This window comes from Larus michahellis, chromosome 14 (genome assembly GCF_964199755.1).
Source record: "Larus michahellis chromosome 14, bLarMic1.1, whole genome shotgun sequence".
NCBI lineage: Eukaryota > Metazoa > Chordata > Aves > Charadriiformes > Laridae > Larus > Larus michahellis.
The window spans coordinates 10,570,453-10,588,829 of record NC_133909.1 but is presented as its reverse complement, the minus strand read 5'-3'; the positions used below and the strand labels follow the sequence as shown (position 1 = coordinate 10,588,829).

Below are 18,377 nucleotides of genomic sequence, written 5' to 3'. Positions count from 1 at the left end.
CAGCGCTGGCGAGGCACCCACAAACCCCAGGTTGTGCCCAGGTGGCTCTGTCTGCACCCGTGGGGTCTCCCGGCGAGCGGGCGGCTGAGCAGAGCAGGACCCCGGCGGGGGGCACCAGTTTGGAGGGCCACGGAGCCCCATGCTCAGCCAGCCCTGAGCTGGGGCGGGGGGGGGGACACGCTTGGTGTCCCCGAGCTGCCGGGGCCTGCGTGGCCGTTGCGGCCCACGGTAAATGCGTTTGTGCGGCGGGTGGGTGCTGCACCCCCGCGGCCGGGGGTCTGCCCAGGCCCCGCTGCGGCCCTCGCCCGGGGATCTGGGGGGGCCCAGGGCGTCGCTGCTGCGCTGGGACGTGTTTACCTGCTGGTGCTGCAGCAGGACGGCGAGTGGCACACACGGACCCGCCACCGCCGGCGGCCGCCGGAGCACGGGGCCCGAGGCAGCTCCCGGCCGCACGGCGGAGGTTTGCCCGGGTCCCGGGGGGGGGGGGCGAGCTCCGCTCCCGCGGCAGGAGCCGCCAGCTCCGCGCACAGGCGGCACCGGGGACCGGGACAGCCTCCCCGGGGGACCCCGCGGGGGCTGCACCGCCCCTCCCGGAGCCGCGGGCACCCCCGTCCCGCTCCCTCGGGGGCGGGCGCGGTCCGGCTGTCCCCCGCCGCTCCGCCCGCCCCGACGAGCCGAGCCGGTGTCCGGGAGCGGGGCGGGGCGGAGCCGCCGACGGCGGGGACCGGCGGCGGGGACAAGCGCCGGCGCCCCCGCAGCTGCCAGTCGCGTCCGCCGGTGATGAGGGGCCGCGCGGGCAGCGCCGCACCGAGCAGCCGGGGGCGGGGGGCACCGGGCTGCGCCCCCCCCGTGCCGGCGGGAGGAGCGGGGCGGTGGGATGCGGCTCCTCGCCCGCGGTCCCTCCCCCCGCCCCGGTCCCTCCCCCCGAGCCGCCACAGCCGCCGCCGCCGCGGCTCCGGCAAAAGTTTTCGGCGGAGCGGCCGAGCGCGCCGGTCCCGGTCCCCGCCAGCACCGCGATGCGCCCGGGAGCCGCCGCGAGCCCAGCCCCGACAGGTACGGGGAAGGAGGGGCGGAGGGAGGGAGCGCTCATCCCCGCGGCCGTGGGGCTCCCCGTCCGGCGGACGCCGCACGACCCGACGCGGGGATGCGGACCCGGGCGGCGCATCCCCGGGGCCGCGGCGTGAGCCACGGGGGTCCGGAGCAGCAGTTCCCGGAGCCGTCCCGGTGCTGGGCGCCGGCGCCGGGGGGGCTGAGCCCCTCGGCAAGGGGCGTCCTGCGCCGGGGAGGTCCCGGCTGGGCTGTGCCCCCTCCCCATCTGAGCCGCTGCCGCTGCCACCCCCGGGAAGGGGCTCTGCCGTGGGGCTTCTGGGCGCCTCTGGGTGCTGCCGTGGCTGTCGTGAGCCCCGGGCGAGTGGTACCAGCCGGGCTCTGACTCGCTGGGAGCATCTCCCGGAGAAGCCCCTCGCCGGGGTGTTGCCCGCTGGGTCCCCTGCCGCGGACACAGCAGTGCCTAGAGCTTTCTTGCTGGGAGGCAGAAGCAGGGGACACTTTTCCACCCTTCCCAGCTCCCAAGCTCTCCGGGTGTTGCAGGGGCCCATTGCGAGTGCCCTTTGTGACTCTGTCCCGAGCTCTGCTGTGTCAACACGGTGTTGGTAAATGGCTTTGTTTAACCAGGACATGTTGGGTATGTGACCTTGCCGCCCTCGTGGTTGCAAGCGCATCTCCAAAGCGGCTGCCGAGATCACCTCTGCCTGGCGCTGCGTTTCCTGGCCCGGCAGCTCCCGCGGGGCGGCGAGGGGAGAGCAGGGCACACCGGTGTCAGCCCGGCTCCCCTCGAGCCATGGCGGCCGGACAGGCAGAGGACGGGGCATTTGCTGCTGCCCAGCCCGCACTGCCGAGCGCCCGCCCCACACCTCAACACGCACCCTGTAACGCAGCCGCCTTGCCCCACACAGTGCTCAGCGTGTGTTGTGGGTGTCCTGACCCATGCCAAATTCGGTGGGTGCCCCCGTGATTTCCTCGGCTTTATCTGTGCATCAGCAGGAAAATTTAGGGCCCGCAGGACCCCTCCTCGGCGTGTTAGTGCCGCCCCAGCTGCCAGCTCCTGTCCTTCCCACCAATCCCCATGCCTTTCCGCACGCTGCGGTGCAGATTTTTTTTATGTTCTGTTGCCTGGAGAGGGGAAAAGAAAAAAAGGCTCAACAGAGAAGAGGCAAAATGTGGATTAAAAATAGTTAATGAAAAAATGCGACCGCAAGCCCTGATCAGCAGCGCAGGGCTGAGACCAGCTGCTGAGCGCAGCGCTGCTCCGTGCTCCTCGCTCTGCCAGGCAGAGGCAGGGTCTGGGCAAGCCGGCTGCAGGGGAGATGGGATGGGATGGGATGGGATGGGATGGGATGGGATGGGATGGGATGGGATGGCCGCTCTGCTCCGTCCTCCCGTGCTCTTCCATTGCATCCTGCCCTGTCCTGCGTCCCCCATGGCTAGAGCCCTGTCCTTGTGCGTCTGACCCAGCCCAGGGGTCTGGGGAACTTGGCTGCGAGCAGCAGGCGCCAGCGGATGCTGGGCACAAATGCCACCCCAGCGTTGCGGGTGCTTCGGGACAGGGAGGGATTCTGCCAGGACGGGCTGCTGTGTGCGATGCCATTTGCACATCTGGACCTCAGCAGGGCAGGGTTTGAGCTCCCTCGGTGAGGTGCCGGGAGGTTGTCCCGAGCTCCGTGATGACCACAGCGTTCATTCGTGACATGAGCTGCTCCGGGGAAGCGGGTGCTGAGCTCCTGGTGCAGGCGCGCGTGCACACATGCCTGTCTGCACTGACCTTTTCCTAGGCTTTTCCCAGTCCTGTCCTTCCCCTGTGGCACACTAACCACACGTGTCTCTCGTGCCATCCTCCTGTGTTCCATGGGCTCTCATGCAATGTGATGAACAAGAAAAACCCGTTTCCCTCAGCATCCCCTCGCCGGAGCCTGCCGCGCAGCAAGGTTATTTGGCCACTGCCCGCTCGTGCTGGCAGCCCACGCTCCCTCTCTGGTGCTGGGCGGCTGCGGAGGATGCCCTTGACTGTCCCTTTCAGTGCTGTTTGGTACCAGGGCAGTCACGGAGGTGATGCAAAGAGCGTTCGTCCTGACGACACGGGGGCGAGTGCCGTTTGTTTGCATCCTTTGTTGCTGTTGACGAAAACGCTGTCAGGGTTGGTTTAGGTTTTCTTGGTCCAAAGTGACACAGAATCCGACATCGTCGGTGGCTGGTGACGTCGGCTCTCACTGTGTGCCGCTGCTCAGCGTTTCCACAATCATGTAGCTCTGTGCAAACGAGCTGCGGTCTTGCAGCGCCAGGGCTGCTTCAGGCAGTTCTGTTGTTCCTCTGCTGCCCAAGTTCCTCGTTCTCACTTCATGGCGGGGGGTTGGAGCAGTTGTGGGTCGCAGGTGGGGAGCAGGAGGGACCCCCAAGCTCGGGGCAGGGACACAGGCAGGGACAGCACAGGGTGTGGGACAGACCTCCTGGCCCTCTCCACCGCGGCCGTCTCCCCCGCACCGCTTGTCGTGCTTGCCGTGGTCCTGGGTGGAAAGTGGAGCAGCATCTGCAGGGCCAGGATCGCGCTGGCATTGCATCAGCTTTGGCCCTGCACCGTCCCCTCCCCTGCCAAGTGCCGAAGCCCCTGCCGCGCTGGCTTGTAGCGCTGAGCTCAAAGCCAAACCAGCCGTGGAAAGCACTGCATTAGCGCACTGGGGGCTAATCCCTCTGTCTGGAGGGCACGCAGCCCCCTCCGCCCCGTCCTGAGCGAGCGGTGCTGTGCTGGGCGCGGGGCTGCGCTTGTGGGGGCTGCATTTGTGGGGGCTGCGTTGGGCTGCACCGGCTTCCCGGCGCTTGTGCGGGGCCGTGGCTGTGCCCGGGTGCTCCCGGGTCACGTTGCAGATGCCCATGAGTGTCCCCGTGGAGGCTTCACCGAGCCGCTGATCCATGTAGCAATCAGCCGCAGCCATCCCAGATGTGGAGCTCGTTCCCTCGCACGTGTGGTGGCAGCGGGAGCCGGGCGCCGTCCGGGGCAGCAAAATCCCACTGGGAAGCCGAGCTGGGCAGAGGCGGGCGCTCAGCCAGCTGCGGGGGGGTCTGCGCGGGCACAGAGCTGCCGCAGGGCAGAGCGGGGGCTGCACACCCGCAGGTGGGGGGCAAAATCCCGACACAAGCCTTTTCCCATCCATTCCTTGTGGCTTGGTGCGATGCCGCAGCGGCGGCAGCAGCCCGGCGGCACAGCGTGCTCTGGTACCCAGCTCACCCCGTCCCCTCCCCAGGCTGCGCGTCCCGGACCCTGACTGCCGGCAAACACGGGGCCAGCGGCTGCCGGGCCATGAGCCACTGGGAGGGGGCAGGTCCGGGGGCCGTGGAGAAGCTGGTCCAGGGGGAGAGGGGGGTCCTTGCTCTGCCCCTGCTGCCGCAGGGGTTGGTACCGCTGGCTCGGGAAGGGCTCAGCACACCAACACGGGCACCAGCGACGCCCCGCTCCCCCAACCCCAAGGGCAGATGATGGAGCAGGTCTGACACCTCCGTACCCCAGCACTGGGGCTGCCAGCACTGGCCCCTTCCCCGTGTGGGTGCAGCCGTCCCGGGGGCTGGTTCTATTTTCCTCCTCTCCCGTGGCAGGCGCGAGGTCCCCCTCGTCAGCAGAGCAGCGCCGGGTGTTTGCAGCCCGGCCTCCATGGGGGTCAGCAGCCGCAGAGCCATGACACAGGAACATGTCGCGTTGCCCAACGCCAGCGTGGGGCAAAAGTCCCCTGTGTGCCCGCTGCAGCACGCCGCAGCCCCAGCAAATGCACCCGCTCGCATGCCAGGCACGGCGGAGGGTCCCCCAAAGCCTGGCCCCGGCTGGCAGCAAGGTGCCGGGGCGGGGGAACATGGCACCGGGAGCCAGTTGGGCACGGCAGGGTGACGGGAGGTGGTGGCTTGGAGCTGGGTCCCTCCCGCGGTGCTGCCTCTGGCACTGGACATGGCAGAGAGGGGCTCCCGGCACCAGCGGCCACAGCACATCCAGCCAGCGACGACAGCTGCTCCGAGCACTGCGGGCACCGATGCTGGGCAGTGCCAGCTGCCGGGGAGGTGCTCGGTGCTGCCAGTGGTCCGAGCTGCCCCAGATCCCCTCTCCCAGCCACGCAGGGCCACTGCTCCTTCTCTGCCGCTGCCCGTCTGCCCCGAACCACAGACAGTTGGTCCATGGCTACTCCTGCATGCCCGGGTGTCTGCTAGAAATAGCCTGTGTCTCCGAGCGCGCACTGTGGGGAGGCCGAGCTGCCGGGGGTCCCTTGCCCCACGGGCACGGGGGCCGGCACCGCGGGCAGCTGGGGCAAAGGGCCTGGGCAGGGCCCCGCTGTGGAGCGGGGAGCCCCGTGCCGGAGCGAGGAGCGTGACCAGCCCCGCGCGCCAGGACCCCTCACCCAGTGCAGTCTGCCCAGCTTGGCCACGGCAGCGCCCCGGGGCCGGGGGAGCCGCTGCCAGCCGGGGGGGGAGTCTAGGGCAGAGGCCTCCCTGATGCTAAATCCCATTGCAGGCAGCTAAAAATAGAGACACCTCTGCCCCAAAGCTGCGGAGAGGGGCCGGCAGCGAGTTCGCTGCTGACCTGCGGTGCCCGGGAGGAGCCTTCCCCCCCACTGCCCCAGGGCAGGGATGCTCGGGGCAGGGGCCGGGCACCGGCATGCTGGCCGGGGGCTGAGGCGGGGACAGGGATGCTGGCAGGGGGCTGGCAGAGGGACAGGGATGGGGATGCTGGTGTGGGGCTGGTGGGTGGATGAGGACGGGGGTGTGCTGGTGTGGGGCTGGCAGAGGAACAGGGATGGGGTTGCTGTTCGGGGGGTGACGAGGGGAGAGTGGTGCTGTCGGGGGACAGGGATGGTGGCAGGGGGCTGGCAGAGGGATGAGGACAGGGATACTGGCGGGGGACCGAGGGAGGTACAGGGACAGGGATGCTGGTGGGGAGTTGAGAGGGGGACAGGGACAAGGATGCTGGTGTGGGGCTGGCAGGGGGACAGAGACAGGGATGCTGGTGGGGGACTGAGGGGAGGGACAGGGATGCTGGCATGGGGCTGGTGGAGTGATGAGGACAGGGATACTGGTGGGGGACTGAGGCGGGGGACAAGGCTGCTGGCATGGGGCTGGCAGGGGGACAGAGACAGGGATGCTGGTGTAGGGCTGGCAGGGGATGAGGACAGGGATCCTGGCACGGGCAGGTGGCCGGCGGGCACCCACTGAAGGTTCCTGTTCCCAGAGCCCACCCAGTGAGGTTTGTCCCAGGAGACAGTTCCTTCTGTCCTGGGACTGTCTAAATAAGGCACGCGCCGGCAGGTCCAGCTCCCCGAGCCGCATCTGGAGCCCCACGCGCTGATTAATGAGCTTCTCAGGCAGCCGCTTGCGACATGGCGAGTGGGTCTGCATGGAGGAAACACGACTTTCCCAGGGATAAAAATAGGCATGGGCAGAACAGCGAGCCCTGGGAGCGATGGCTGGTTGGGGAGCGCGACGGTCCGGCTGGTGCCCGGGGGGAGGCTGGGGGGGGTGATGCCGCAGTGTCTGCGGTGGCACCGGCACTGCCGTCTGTTCTGTCCCCATCCCCACCAGCTCGGCTGCCCTCACCCCCCACGGCCACGCTGCACCGTGGGGCTGCCGTCAGAATGGCCCCTTGTGGGAAGAGATGAAATCCTGCTCAGAAGCCCCATAACCGGCTTAGGGGGATGTAAGGAATTATGGCACCTCGTGAGCCCGGCTTTGCACGGGAGCTCCAAGGCGTCCGGTTAATGGTTAACGGCCCCAGGGCTGGCCGCTGGCCCCGTCCCTGCCCTGGGAGCTCCCTGCCCACAGCCGGGGAGCCCTGCGGGGCGAAGGCTGGGGTGACCCGAGGGATGCCCAGCCACCCTGTGGGGCGAGGGACAGGGTGGCTCGAGGGATGCCCAGCCACCCTGTGGAGCCGTCCCAGGGCCAGGCTGCCTCTACCACTGGAGCCAGGTGCGAAATCAGCGCTGCTGGGAGCGGTGGTGGCAGGGAGGGGCGTCAGCCCCCACCCTGGGAAGATGCTCGGGCGTTGAGGAGGGGTCCTGGGCTCTCGGAGCTCAGCACTGATGTGCCACCGGCCACCAGCACCAGTGTGGGGTGGCCCTGGCCCGGATCTGCCCTGTATGGGGCAGACGTCCCACGTGTGGCCATGCAGGGGCTGGGGAAGGTGTGAGGGCAGGGACCAGGGGTCTGGTTTGGGCTCAGTGAGCAGAGGGGGGGCATGGCCGTGGCTCCAATGCTTATCCTGGGGAGGAAGCGGCAGGTACACAGCAGCTTGTCAGCCTGACGGGAAAACGCATAAACAACCAGCTGAACATTAAAGCCAGGCGGGGTCAAGCGAGGACCATGGCGCAGTGACCAGGGGTGGCTCTGTGCTGGGGCAGCCTCCCCTCCGGTGCCTGCCCCTGGCCACGCGTCCCCCGGCTCTGGCCCGGATGGGTCCCGCCACCCACGTCCCCGTGACCCGGCGTCTCGTGCAGGGTCACCCACGTGCCAGGGCCACCACCGCCGGGGCAGAGGAGCTGCCGAGGGCTGGTAGGAAGCCCAGCGTCCTGCGCCGCTCCCCATGCGGCTCGTGGCCCAGCGGAGGGATGTCCCAGCCATGTCTCCTCATCCTTCTGCTGCTGCTCCTCTGCTGCCAGGTAAGGGTGGGTCATCCGGCAACATGGTGCTTTACCTGTCCCCGAGCCACCATCAAGCCACCCCTGCCCACGGCAGACCTTGCCACGGCACAGCATGGCACGGCACTGAGTGGCATGGCATAGCCTGCGCTCGCCCATGACTGTCCCCAAGCCGGGGTCGCTGCCCTGCCTGGCACGGTGGCCCCGCGGGCAGGCGGTGGGTGACACTCCATGGTGTCCCCAGGGCCCCTCTGCCCAGATCACAGATTTCCTCTTCGAGAGCTGGAAGGAGTACAGTGAGGAGTGCCACCGCAACATGAGCCGCCTGCCCGCGCCCACAGGTGAGAGCAGGGCACGGTGCTGGGGGACGGGGACCGGGGGACGGGGACTGGGGACCGGGGACAACGCAACGCCTGGCTGAGGGCGCCGCCATCTCCCGTCCCTCTGCAGAGCTGGTCTGTAACCGCACCTTCGACAAGTTCTCCTGCTGGCCTGACACGCTGCCCAACAGCACCGCCAGCGTCCCCTGCCCGTGGTTCCTGCCCTGGTACCAGAAAGGTAACGGCCGGACGCGTGTGTGACATGTGTTGTGTGTGTGTGTGTGTGTGTGTGTGTGTGTGTGTGTTCACATGTGTTGTGTGTACACACATGTGTGTGCTGGTGCTGCTCCCAGCGGTCACCTCTGGGCCGGTGTGCAGCGCCCGGGGTAGCTCTGGTGCCTGGGACCCCCACGGCCCCCTCCCCTCGCAGTGAAGCACAGACACGTCTTCAAGACCTGCGGACCGGACGGGCAGTGGGTGACGGGCCCCCGGGGACAGTCCCTGCGCGATGCCACGCAGTGCGAGCTGGACGCCGAGGACCTGGAGGCGCAGGTGGGCAGAGCCCGGGGGCAGCCGGTGCAGGGGTCCCTGCCCACCCTGCCCTGCCCTCATCGGCTCCTGCCCTCTCCAGGAAAAATTTGCCAAGACCTACGGCAGCTTCAAGGTGATGTACACCGTGGGCTACTCAGTGTCACTCTGCGCGCTGCTCCTCGCCCTGGCCCTGCTGCTGGGCTTCAGGTAGGGGCGCGGGCATGGGCACAGCCAGGGGGCATGGGGGGGGCCATGCCGGGGTCTGGGTGTGGGCACTGATGGCAGCTCCCCCCTCCACAGCAAGCTGCACTGCATGAGGAACTACATCCACATGAACCTCTTCGCCTCCTTCATCCTGAAGGGCGTCTCCGTGCTGGTCATCGACGCCCTGCTCAAGACACACTACAGCGACAAGATTGACGACTACAACGTGCACATCTGGCTGAGCGACGAGGTGAGCGCAGGGACGGCGGGGACGGGGGCGTGGGTGGCGTGGCAGACCTGACCCCTGTCCGCAGGCGGCAGCGGGCTGCCGGACGGCCACGGTCTTCATGCAGTACGGCATCGTGGCCAACTACTGCTGGCTGCTGGTGGAGGGCATCTACCTGCACAACCTCCTGGTGGTGGCCGTCTTCTCCGAGAGGAGCTACTTCACCCTCTACCTGTGCATCGGCTGGGGTGAGTGCGGGCGGGCTGGCTCCCTGTCCCCGTCCCCCAACCCTGTCCCCTGCCATGCCTCACCGTCCCCCCGCCCGCCTCCCCTCCAGGGGCGCCTGTGCTGTTCCTCATCCCCTGGGTCGTCGTGAAGTTCCTCTACGAAAACATCCAGTGAGTACCAGCCCCTGCAGCGGGTGACAAGTGGTGCCTGCGGGCATGTGGGGATGGGCAGGCGCGCATGGGACACGTTGAGGGATGGTGGGGACGGTGTGACAGCCCCGCAGAGGCTCCATGCCATCGCCCTGTGCAAGGAGCAGGGTGTCGGGCCGTGGCGGTCGCTCGGCTGGGGCTGCCAATGCCAGGCCAGGCTCTGGCAGCCGCCTGGTTGAGGGGCTGCCTGGCAGTCCCTGTCCCGCCCCTCTGCAGGTGCTGGACCACCAACAACAATATGGGCTTCTGGTGGATCCTTCGCTTCCCTGTGTTCCTGGCCATCTTGGTGAGTCCGGGGCTGCGGCTCTGCCCGCGAGGGCCTCCAGCCCCCTGCGAAAGGGGCTGCCCTGGGCAGGGGACAGAGCTGCCCGGCCCCTCATGGCTCACGCCACTCCATTGCAGATCAACTTCTTCATCTTCATCCGCATCATCCAGATCCTCGTCTCCAAGCTCCGTGCGCACCAGATGCGCTACACCGACTACAAGTTCAGGTGGGTGGTGGGCGCAGCCCCGGCCCTGCACGGCCACGGTGCACGGGCTGCTGCGTGTGCATGTATGCGTGCGTGTGTGTGTGCCCACCCCACAGCCCCAGCGCTGACGGGCCCCCCCTCGCCATGCAGGCTGGCCAAGTCCACACTGACACTGATCCCACTCCTGGGCATCCACGAGGTGGTCTTCGCCTTCATCACGGATGAGCACGCCCAGGGCACCCTGCGCTACGTCAAGCTCTTCTTCGACCTCTTCCTGAGCTCCTTCCAGGTGAGCCCAGCCCCGCACGGGACCGATTCTCCATGGGGACCCCCCTCCATCTCAGGAGGGACCAGACCAGGGTTGGGGTCAGGGTCTGACCCCGTGTGCCTCTCATGCCTCTCCTCCCTCTGCCCAGGGGATGCTGGTGGCCATTCTCTACTGCTTTGTCAACAAGGAGGTGAGCTGGATGGCGTGCAAGCGGGCAGCCGGGGGGGGCTCGGGCAGCCGGCAGGCACAGGGCCATGGTGACGGTGGCTGCCCGCAGGTGCAGGCAGAGCTGTTGAAGAGGTGGCAGCGGTGGAAGCTGGGGAAGGACCTGGCGGAGGAGTACAAGCACACCTACAGCCACGCACCCAGCGCCCGCAACGGCGCCGGCAGCGCCTGCGAGAAGCATCAGCTGGTGAGCGGCAGCGCCAACGGGCTGGGGCGCAGCGTGGCCCCTGCGCGCCCTGGCACCCACTACCTCGAGAGGACCGGCCACAGCACTGTCGAGCACCTTGCCCTGGGGGACCGGCACCACTGCTACGAGTTCCCCGAGACCACGGCCGAGAGCCACTTCTGAGCCTGCAGCCGGAGTGGGAGGGCTGTGCCGGCCCGGCTGCCACAGGCTGAGCCGGCTGGGGCTGCTGCCACCTCCCTCCCCAGCCCCGTCCCGCTCCGGGCGCTGCGGGACCCTGCCCGCCCCGGGGAGCACGCGGCGCCGTGCTGGACGTGCACGGGACGATGGACACGGCTGGGCCAGCTGCGGGTGAGGCACGGCAAGCGGGACCTGGACCTCTGTGGAGAGGGATCTGTGGGGCAGGGGGATCTGGGGCGGAGGGGGGGGGGGGGGGGGGAGGGGGGGGTGTTGTCCTGTGGTGCTGCCCTCGTGCGCCTTTGAGACCCTTTGCGCCGTGCTGTAATTTATCTGTTGTAACTGTAAATAGGTGTGGGCCCGTGCCGGGCTGCAGGGCCAGCTCTGCTTGTGCCTCTCTGTCCACAAACGGTGTCCGGCGGGTGGGGACCGGGGACACCATGGCCCCAGACTGCCCGCGAGCACCCACGGGTGATCCCACAGCCACGGAGGGGGAGCTGGGCAACCCGGCACGGATGGGCTGCACCAGAAGACAGCCCCACTGCCTGCCCCACAGCCCCACACAGGTGAGCGAGGCCGACGTGAGGCAGCGGCCGCTGCAGCACTGCCAGCCGGGGCTCCAGCTCCCCGCCAGCACATGCTCTCCTCCGGCCGCTAATCGGCTCTGTCCTCTCACTGCCAGGAGCCCTTAATTAAATCATTTGGCTCTGCCTGCCGGCACCCCCTCTCTCCTGGGAACTGGCCCAGGCCACGGTCCGGGCAGCGGCCGCCAGCAGCACTGAGCACCGTGAGCAGTGCCATGGGATGCGAGGCCATGGGTCTCCCCGGCCGGCGGGCTGGGCTGTCTGTCTGCGGTGGGGTGGGAGCGCGGCGGGCCGGCACCCTAAGAGGCTTGTGCCGCACACATGAGCGCTAAGCCCGGATGCTGCAGCTTTGGGCACCACAATGGCCCGGTGTGCAGGGATTAGCCCGGCACCTCCGCAGCCGGGGGCACCCTGCCCGGTGGGGGGTGGTGGGACAGACAGACAGCCCTGCCGTGACCCCCGGCCACCCCACAGGCCCTAGGCACGGGGCACTGCCCATCACCATCCACAGCAGGCCCCTCCTGGCCCTGAGCAGATGACAGTCCCTGGCTGTCAGACCCCACGCACAGCCCGGTACAGGGGACATGACGAGCGGGGCAAGCGCTTGGAGCCGTGCCCCGGCGGCCACCGGCAGCCTCCCACAGGAAACAGCAGCGCTGGGCAGGCAGCCGCCTCCCCACCAAATCCCACTCTGTCCCAGCGTCGCCAGCACTGCCACGGCCACGGCCACGGCCCTGCCCGCCCACGCCAGCCGGCACAAGGGACGGCGGGAGCCATGCTGTCTGCCCGGGGGCGGTGGGGTCCCGGACCACGGCGAGGGCGTCATCGGGGCTGGCCATGGCACGGGGAGGGCACGGCCGCAGCGCCGGCCCCGGCTGCGCAGCCCTTGGCTCCCGGCGGCAGCGGTGGGCCGAGCATGCAGTAATTTTCCTCTGTTTACTTGACAACTTGCTGTCTGCCCCGGCCAAGTGGGGACCCAGCATCCAGGGGCTGGTGCAGCGCAGGCAACGGGGACGTGGTGCGGGGGGCTGCGAGCCTATGGCAGCAATGCCGTGGGGCCACAGTTGTGGGGCCACAGTACCCATGGGGTACCCACAGTAGCCATGGGGCTGAGCAGGCGAGGGGAGGGAGGCGCAGGGGTTGGGGTCTGCCCGGCTCCCTGGGTGCGGGGATGGGGATAGGGACAGGGAGGGGGACAGGGATGGACCCTGCCCAGCGCTGTGGTGCCGGAGCCGGCCGGGGCTGGCCCCCATGGCCGCTGCCGTCACTGTGGCCTCCTGACGTGGTAACAAGCCTAATTGAGGCAAATTGCTGGAGCACGAAGCGGTTTCTGGGAAGGTAAATATGGTCATCGCGTGGCGCCGGGCCCTGTGCATGTTGCTCCAGCGTTGCCGTGGCAACACCCCACTGTCATCCCCTGGTGACATGGTGATGCCCTGCTGGCCCCACGGCGCAGAGGGCATGGGGACCCCCAGACCCTGCCCAGGAGGGGTGATATGAACCCCTCCCCCCCGTCTGCTACAGCATGATGGGGACCCTTCAGGGACCCCAAGCCAGTCCCAGCCCACGGGGTGTCCCTGCAGCAACACCCTGTGTCCCCTGGTGCCACGGGGCAGCCCCCAGCACTGCCCTATGTCCCCACAGCCCCCTGTCCCCTGCACAGCCCCATGTCATGTCCCACCATCCTGCCCGCAGCCTGGCTAAGTCTGGCACCCCGGGGGTCCGTGTTGGGGGTGGCAGATCCCCTGCCCTGTCCCTGCTGCAGGGCCAAGGCACATGGCAGGGGCTGGCTGGGGTCAGAGCTGCCAGCACCGGGCACAGCCCTGAGCGGGGACGGTGTCTGCGGGTGGCTGGCAGCCTTGTGCAAGTGCCCGATGTCCGCCCGTCCCGCGTTGGAGCACATGCCCGTAGCCCCCGCCGCCAGCCCGGCTGCCGCCCCAAAGCCGGGGCAGTGCCTGTGCCACGGGGGTGAGCCTGCAGCCCCCATGCCCTGGTTGTCCCCCCCCCCAGCCAGCAGCTCCCTGGCACACATGGCCCCCCAGCACTTCTGGGCACGGCGGCACTGCTGCTGGGACCCTGGGGAGAGGGAGCAGGGTGCCAGTCCTGCCCAGGGACCCAGGTCCCTCAAGACTGCCACCAGCATCCTTTCGCATCACCATGGGGAGCCTCTGGAAGGGGACAGCTCATTGTCCCTGCGTCACTGCACCGTGTCTGGCTGCACCCCAGGCTGAGGGCAGAGCCTTCATGGCACCCACCCTGCTCCAGGCTGTGGGACAGGGCTAGCAGGACGAGGGTGGCTTGGAAGAAGGTGCCTGTGCCCCTCGCCCCGGGGACCCTGCTGTGTGGGCTTGGGAAGCTGCTCCCTGCTGCAGCCTCGCACTGCCCACAGTGGGGGGTCACCCCAACAGCCCCCTGGGGGTCACCGCCTGCACCCTGACACCGCTGGGGTGCATCTCAGGCAGCAAAACCTGCACATCACACACGCGTGCACGCACACTCACACAGACACACAAATACACACACAGGCGGGTGTGCACAGACCTTGGCTGCCCGGCAGAAGCCACCTGTTCCCCGTGACTGGTGGAACTAAGGTGGTGCCACCAGTCCACACAGTCTGGGCAGAGAATCACAGAATCATAGAATGGTTTGGGTGGGAAGGGACCTTAAAGCCCACTCAGTGCCACCCCCTGCCCTGGGCAGGGACACCTCCCACCAGCCCAGGCTGCTCCAAGCCCCGTCCAACCTGGCCTTGAACCCTTCCAGGGATGGGACAGCCACAGCTTCTCTGGGCAACCTGGGCCAGGGGCTCACCACCCCCAGTGTAAAACGTTTCTTCCTTAGAGGTGCCAGTGGGGGGGCAGAGGCCAGGCTCAGCCATAGCACGAGGCCCTGGCTGTGGGGCTGGACCCACGGCGTGGGGCCGGAGCGTTCAATCGCCACCCATGGCACCTCCAGGGCTGCACCCCGGGGCCGTGGCGCCTCGCAGGAATACTCCCACTTTATCAAGGGAATTGAGCACCACAAATTGGTCTTCTAAGTAGATTCTGCCTGCTGCCGTCCCCTCTTCCCACCGCTTAATTCAATGATACAACACATACCTCTCTTCCTCCCACCATTTAATCTAATGATAAGCACTGTATCCGAGTCACAGGGAAAATAAACCCTTGCCGAGTTCGATTTTTATAGGTAAACAGCCTGATTTCTCTGGCCTGGGGCCTCGCTCCCTTGCAGGGGGACCCCCCCCGCCACCTGACTTCCACACTTCTGCGCCGCCTCACCGCCCTCACCCCCGTGGTTTGTTATTAGTCTTTATAAAAATTGCCTGTTTATAGAATGATTTTGGTACGACATTTCATTAGGGTTTGAGTGACTGCTTCGCCTCCAGCTTTACAGCGCCCAAGCCAAGAGAAAAACAAGGCAGTGGCCAGCAGGGTTGGGCTGCAGGACCCCTGTACATGCCCTCCAGCTCGGGGACACCACTGCAGCCCCCAGGACAGCCCCAGAAGTGGTCTGCGGTGTGTGCCCAGCTGCGGGGAGCAGTGCCAGGCTCTGCGGCAGCCAGACAGCAGCCTGCCCGGCCGGGTAGGAGGGGAGGTGGGCACCACACAGAGCCCATCCGGCACCAGCCATCGGAGCTCAGATGCAAGTGGCACAGAGGAGTGGCTCGGGGGCTGCGCCAGCAGCGTGCGGGCAGCTCCCAGAATGTTGGCGTGGCTCTCGCCCACGCCCCTCGCACAGCCCTGCGCCGCTCCTTCCCTCGGCCACCCGAGTTGCAGGGGCTCCGGCCGGCTGGGACAGGTTGCCTTCCTCCAGCCCCTTGCCATTCCCTCGGGACACACAGACCGGGGGACACACGGCTACAGCTGTGCTCAGGGCTTCCCACTCGGCTCCACACTCCCCGGACGTGGGGCACACCACGGGGCCCACCCTGCAGGGAAAGCCAAAGGAGAAGGACCGTGACAGCAATGTCACCTCTTGCCCCTGCTCCCCTGAGGGCACCAGCTCCCCACAGGCTCCAGCAGAGTTGGCAGCAAGAGGTGCCGAGGTACCATCCCGTGTGCCAGAACCTGGCAGCGTGCCTTGGGCATGTTCTGGTGACGGGAGGTAAACAGGGTCGTGGCTGAGTGTAAAGAGATGCACTTGAGAAGAAATCCTAGCAATGCTAAGTATACTTTAAATGCCACTAAAGCAGCGGAGGGAAGAAGATACGAGTGTATTAATAGTCTCAACATTTAAAACTTTGGTCCAGCGACAACTCAGAGGATGCTGGCTCGCAGGAGGGCTGCCAGAGCCCAAGGGCATTGTGCTACCAGCACGCAGCGCCAGGCTGCACATGCTTGTGGTGAAATTAAGAGCCCAGAGAAAGTGCAAGGGCAAGATCCCTTCTGGAAAAAATGTAAAGAAATAAAAGTAAGAGGCAGCTTCTACACTTTGCATTATGTCTCCTTAGGACTTGGTCAGGCCTGAGGAGGCACAGAAAGCCCTGGCCTCTATTGCCAGTGCTGGTCTAAAACGGAAAACACGGGGCTTCAGCAACAAAATAGGAACATCTTGGAAGTCTAAAAAAGGGCAGAACGAGGGCCCTGCCCCAGCCAAGCTGCAGGCACACACGGGACAGAGCAGGGGGCACACACAGCTTGCGGGCACAGGCACCAAGGAACCATGGTGGGGATTGGGCAGGGAACAGCTTGCCGGGACGCCATGGCTGAGACAATGGGTCTTGGCAGCGCCACGCTGGGCACAGCACACCAGCACCATCAGGAGCAGCTGGGCTCCACACGCTGCTCCACCACCAGCCACAACCGCTGCAGCAAACAGCCAATGGACCGGCCCCACTCCCGGCCACAGCAGCCACGCACGGTAGGGGCTGCGGCAGCGTCACAGGGAGGCACAGCCAAAAGGACACCAGCTTTTATTTACAATACTCCTCAAGTGACAGACAACAGAAAAAAAAAAAAAAAAAAAGAAAAGGGGACAGCATAGCTCACCAACTCAACAAAGGAAAGGTAATGGCAGGCCCAGCTCCCCCCACACCGCTCCCAAGCCCCCCGGCAGTCCCCTGCCCGCTGGCTCGCAGCACAGCGGGCAGGGGGCTGCTCCCACCGCTCCCCAGGGTCTGCTGGGGGCACAGACACGGCCGGCGCGGCTGCTCTGCTCAGATGGGTGAGGATGGCACAGTCGCTCTCCCTCGCTCAGAGATGATGATGCAGAAACCACCCAAGCCTTGTGAGGGGCGAGGGTCCCAAGAAAGAGCCCCCGGGACAAGTTATACCAACTACAGCAGCCGCCACACAGTGACATCTCTGCCAGCTGTGGAGGCCAGATCTCTTCCAAGGGTGCATGTCTGGAAAATGGTGTTAGTATAAAACAGCGCGGCGCTGCTCAGGCAAAGATGCCAACGAGCTCCTTTCCGCACAGTCAGCACCATCCACCCCCCACTGCTGTTACCACCCATGGAGCTGCCAGCGCACCGAGGCCAGGGGGGCTGAACGCAGCCCAACACCCGCCTCTGAGCACCTCTCGGGCGCTTGGGGCTGGGGCCAGCGCTGATGCTCCATCTCTCTCCATCTGTGGGGAGAGAGGAGCAGCTCCACCCACAGCACCACAGGGACCTGGCCCAATCTAAGCACAAGGAAAATTGGCCTCGGATATGACCCACAAGCTCTGGCAGCTCTGAGGAGTCCTAGGCACTAGCAGCCCAGGTGCAAGTTAAGCCCTCCCACCAGGGAGCAAGGAACAGCCAGAGTGCCACCTGCCCAGCAGTCAGCTGCACAAAGGGTGTTGAAGTGCGGCTGCCTGCCTGTCCTGAGGCAAAAGGACAGAACCAGCTCTCCTTCCTTCTCCCCCTGGCCCACCGTGGATCCTGCGCGCTCAGGAGGGAGCGGAGAACTAGCGCTGCCTCTACCGACAACACAGCCACTCTGCTCTGCCCTGCCGCATACCAGAGCCCAGGGAGCCCACCTCCTCAACACACCAGGGGCAGAGATGAAAGGAGAACGGGAGGTCTGTGAGCCCAGTATGAAGTGGGGAAGTACAGCTTGAGGCCAGAGAAAGCTATGAGTTGGGGGGACTGGAATCCTTTGCAACAGGCTCTGGGCATCCTCGGTGAGCCCCTGAGCATCTTTGATTTCAGGTAGCTTCAGAGCCAGCCCCAAAGCTGACTGGCTCTCCCGCGGGCTTTTGGGAGTACAGACCAGAGGAGGAAATCAACACAAAATCTCAAATTAAATCTGCTTGAGGACCTTAGGAGACCAGCCGATCCACAGGGAGGACTCGCCTTAGGACTTCTTTGCATCCTGTGTATTCCTCCTCTTCAGATCACCCAGGTCGACAGGTTTAAACGCTGCAGGGAAGACAGGAGACACTTTGGCGGCAGAGGCCGCATCGCAGCCCACTCCCGGCCAGCGCAGGCTCCCCGGGGCCGGCCGTCCCCTCCGGCAGGGCCGGGGAGAGTGCCCCCCGCCCCCTCACCTTTGAGGCTAGGGTTCGGCATCTTCTCCACGTACTCCTCGACCAGGCCGCGCTCGGAGCCCATCTGGCTGCGCAGGTCACGCTCCACACACTGCCAGGCTGCAGGGATGGGGGAGAGGGAGCCGCTCGCCTCGGGCACCACCTGGGCCGCAGCCGGGGCCCCCCAAGCCCCGCCTCCCACCGCCGCCGAGCGCCGCGGCCTCCGCCCCCACTCACCCTCGTAGATGAAGCGCACGTTCTCCTCGTGGGCCGGGGTGAAGATCTCGCTGCCGGCGCCGGGGGAACGCGGGCCGCCGCTCCGCTTGCCGTTGTAGACCACGCGGGACACGGGAGAGCTGAAAGCGAAGCGCGGGGCTGAGCCGGGCCCGGGGCCGCGGCTGGGCCCGGGGCCGGGCGGGGCTCACCTGGCCATGGCGTCGTGGGTGCGGCGGCGGCTCGGCTGGGCTCGGCGCGGCTGCGGGGAGAAAGGAGAGGGCGGCCAGGCCGGGCTAGGCCGCGGGCCGCCCCCCGCCCGTCGCCATGGCAACGCGCGCCCCTCACCTGGGCCCGGCTCCCGCCTCCGCTCGCCCTCGGGCCGCGACGGAAGCGCCGCAGCGCGCAGGCGCGGCCCCGCCCCCGC

General features: G+C 67.0%; 2 protein-coding genes across 4 annotated transcripts; one reads left to right on the top strand and one right to left on the bottom strand.

The window, feature by feature from the left end:
* Window positions 1–755: 755 nt before the first annotated feature.
* Window positions 756–10,937, top strand: GCGR (glucagon receptor). Of its 3 annotated transcripts, none has more exons than XR_012589852.1 (14): window positions 756–1,053; window positions 7,521–7,682; window positions 7,906–8,002; window positions 8,112–8,219; window positions 8,412–8,533; window positions 8,613–8,719; window positions 8,813–8,966; window positions 9,031–9,190; window positions 9,280–9,340; window positions 9,596–9,665; window positions 9,782–9,870; window positions 9,966–10,138; window positions 10,266–10,307; window positions 10,395–10,489. XR_012589852.1 is itself a non-coding variant. In XM_074607263.1 (14 exons), the coding sequence occupies exons 1-14, from the start codon at window positions 781–783 to the stop codon at window positions 10,689–10,691; spliced, it is 1,881 nt and encodes a 626-aa protein (XP_074463364.1). In that variant the 5' UTR covers window positions 769–780; the 3' UTR covers window positions 10,692–10,937. The 3 variants fall into 3 exon arrangements, 2 of the variants coding, with proteins under 2 accessions (XP_074463362.1, XP_074463364.1); XM_074607263.1 differs by having other exon boundaries at window positions 769–1,053; window positions 10,000–10,138; window positions 10,395–10,937; XM_074607261.1 differs by having other exon boundaries at window positions 764–1,053; window positions 9,782–10,138; window positions 10,395–10,937.
* Window positions 10,938–16,182: 5,245 nt separating this feature from the next.
* On the bottom strand, window positions 16,183–18,374 carry MCRIP1 (MAPK regulated corepressor interacting protein 1). Its single transcript, XM_074607366.1, has 5 exons — window positions 18,299–18,374; window positions 18,163–18,212; window positions 17,975–18,093; window positions 17,759–17,857; window positions 16,183–17,630 (listed from the first exon to the last, which is right to left on the bottom strand). The coding sequence occupies exons 2-5, from the start codon at window positions 18,168–18,170 to the stop codon at window positions 17,566–17,568; spliced, it is 291 nt and encodes a 96-aa protein (XP_074463467.1). The 5' UTR covers window positions 18,171–18,212; window positions 18,299–18,374; the 3' UTR covers window positions 16,183–17,565.
* Between the last annotated feature and the right edge of the window lie 3 nt (window positions 18,375–18,377).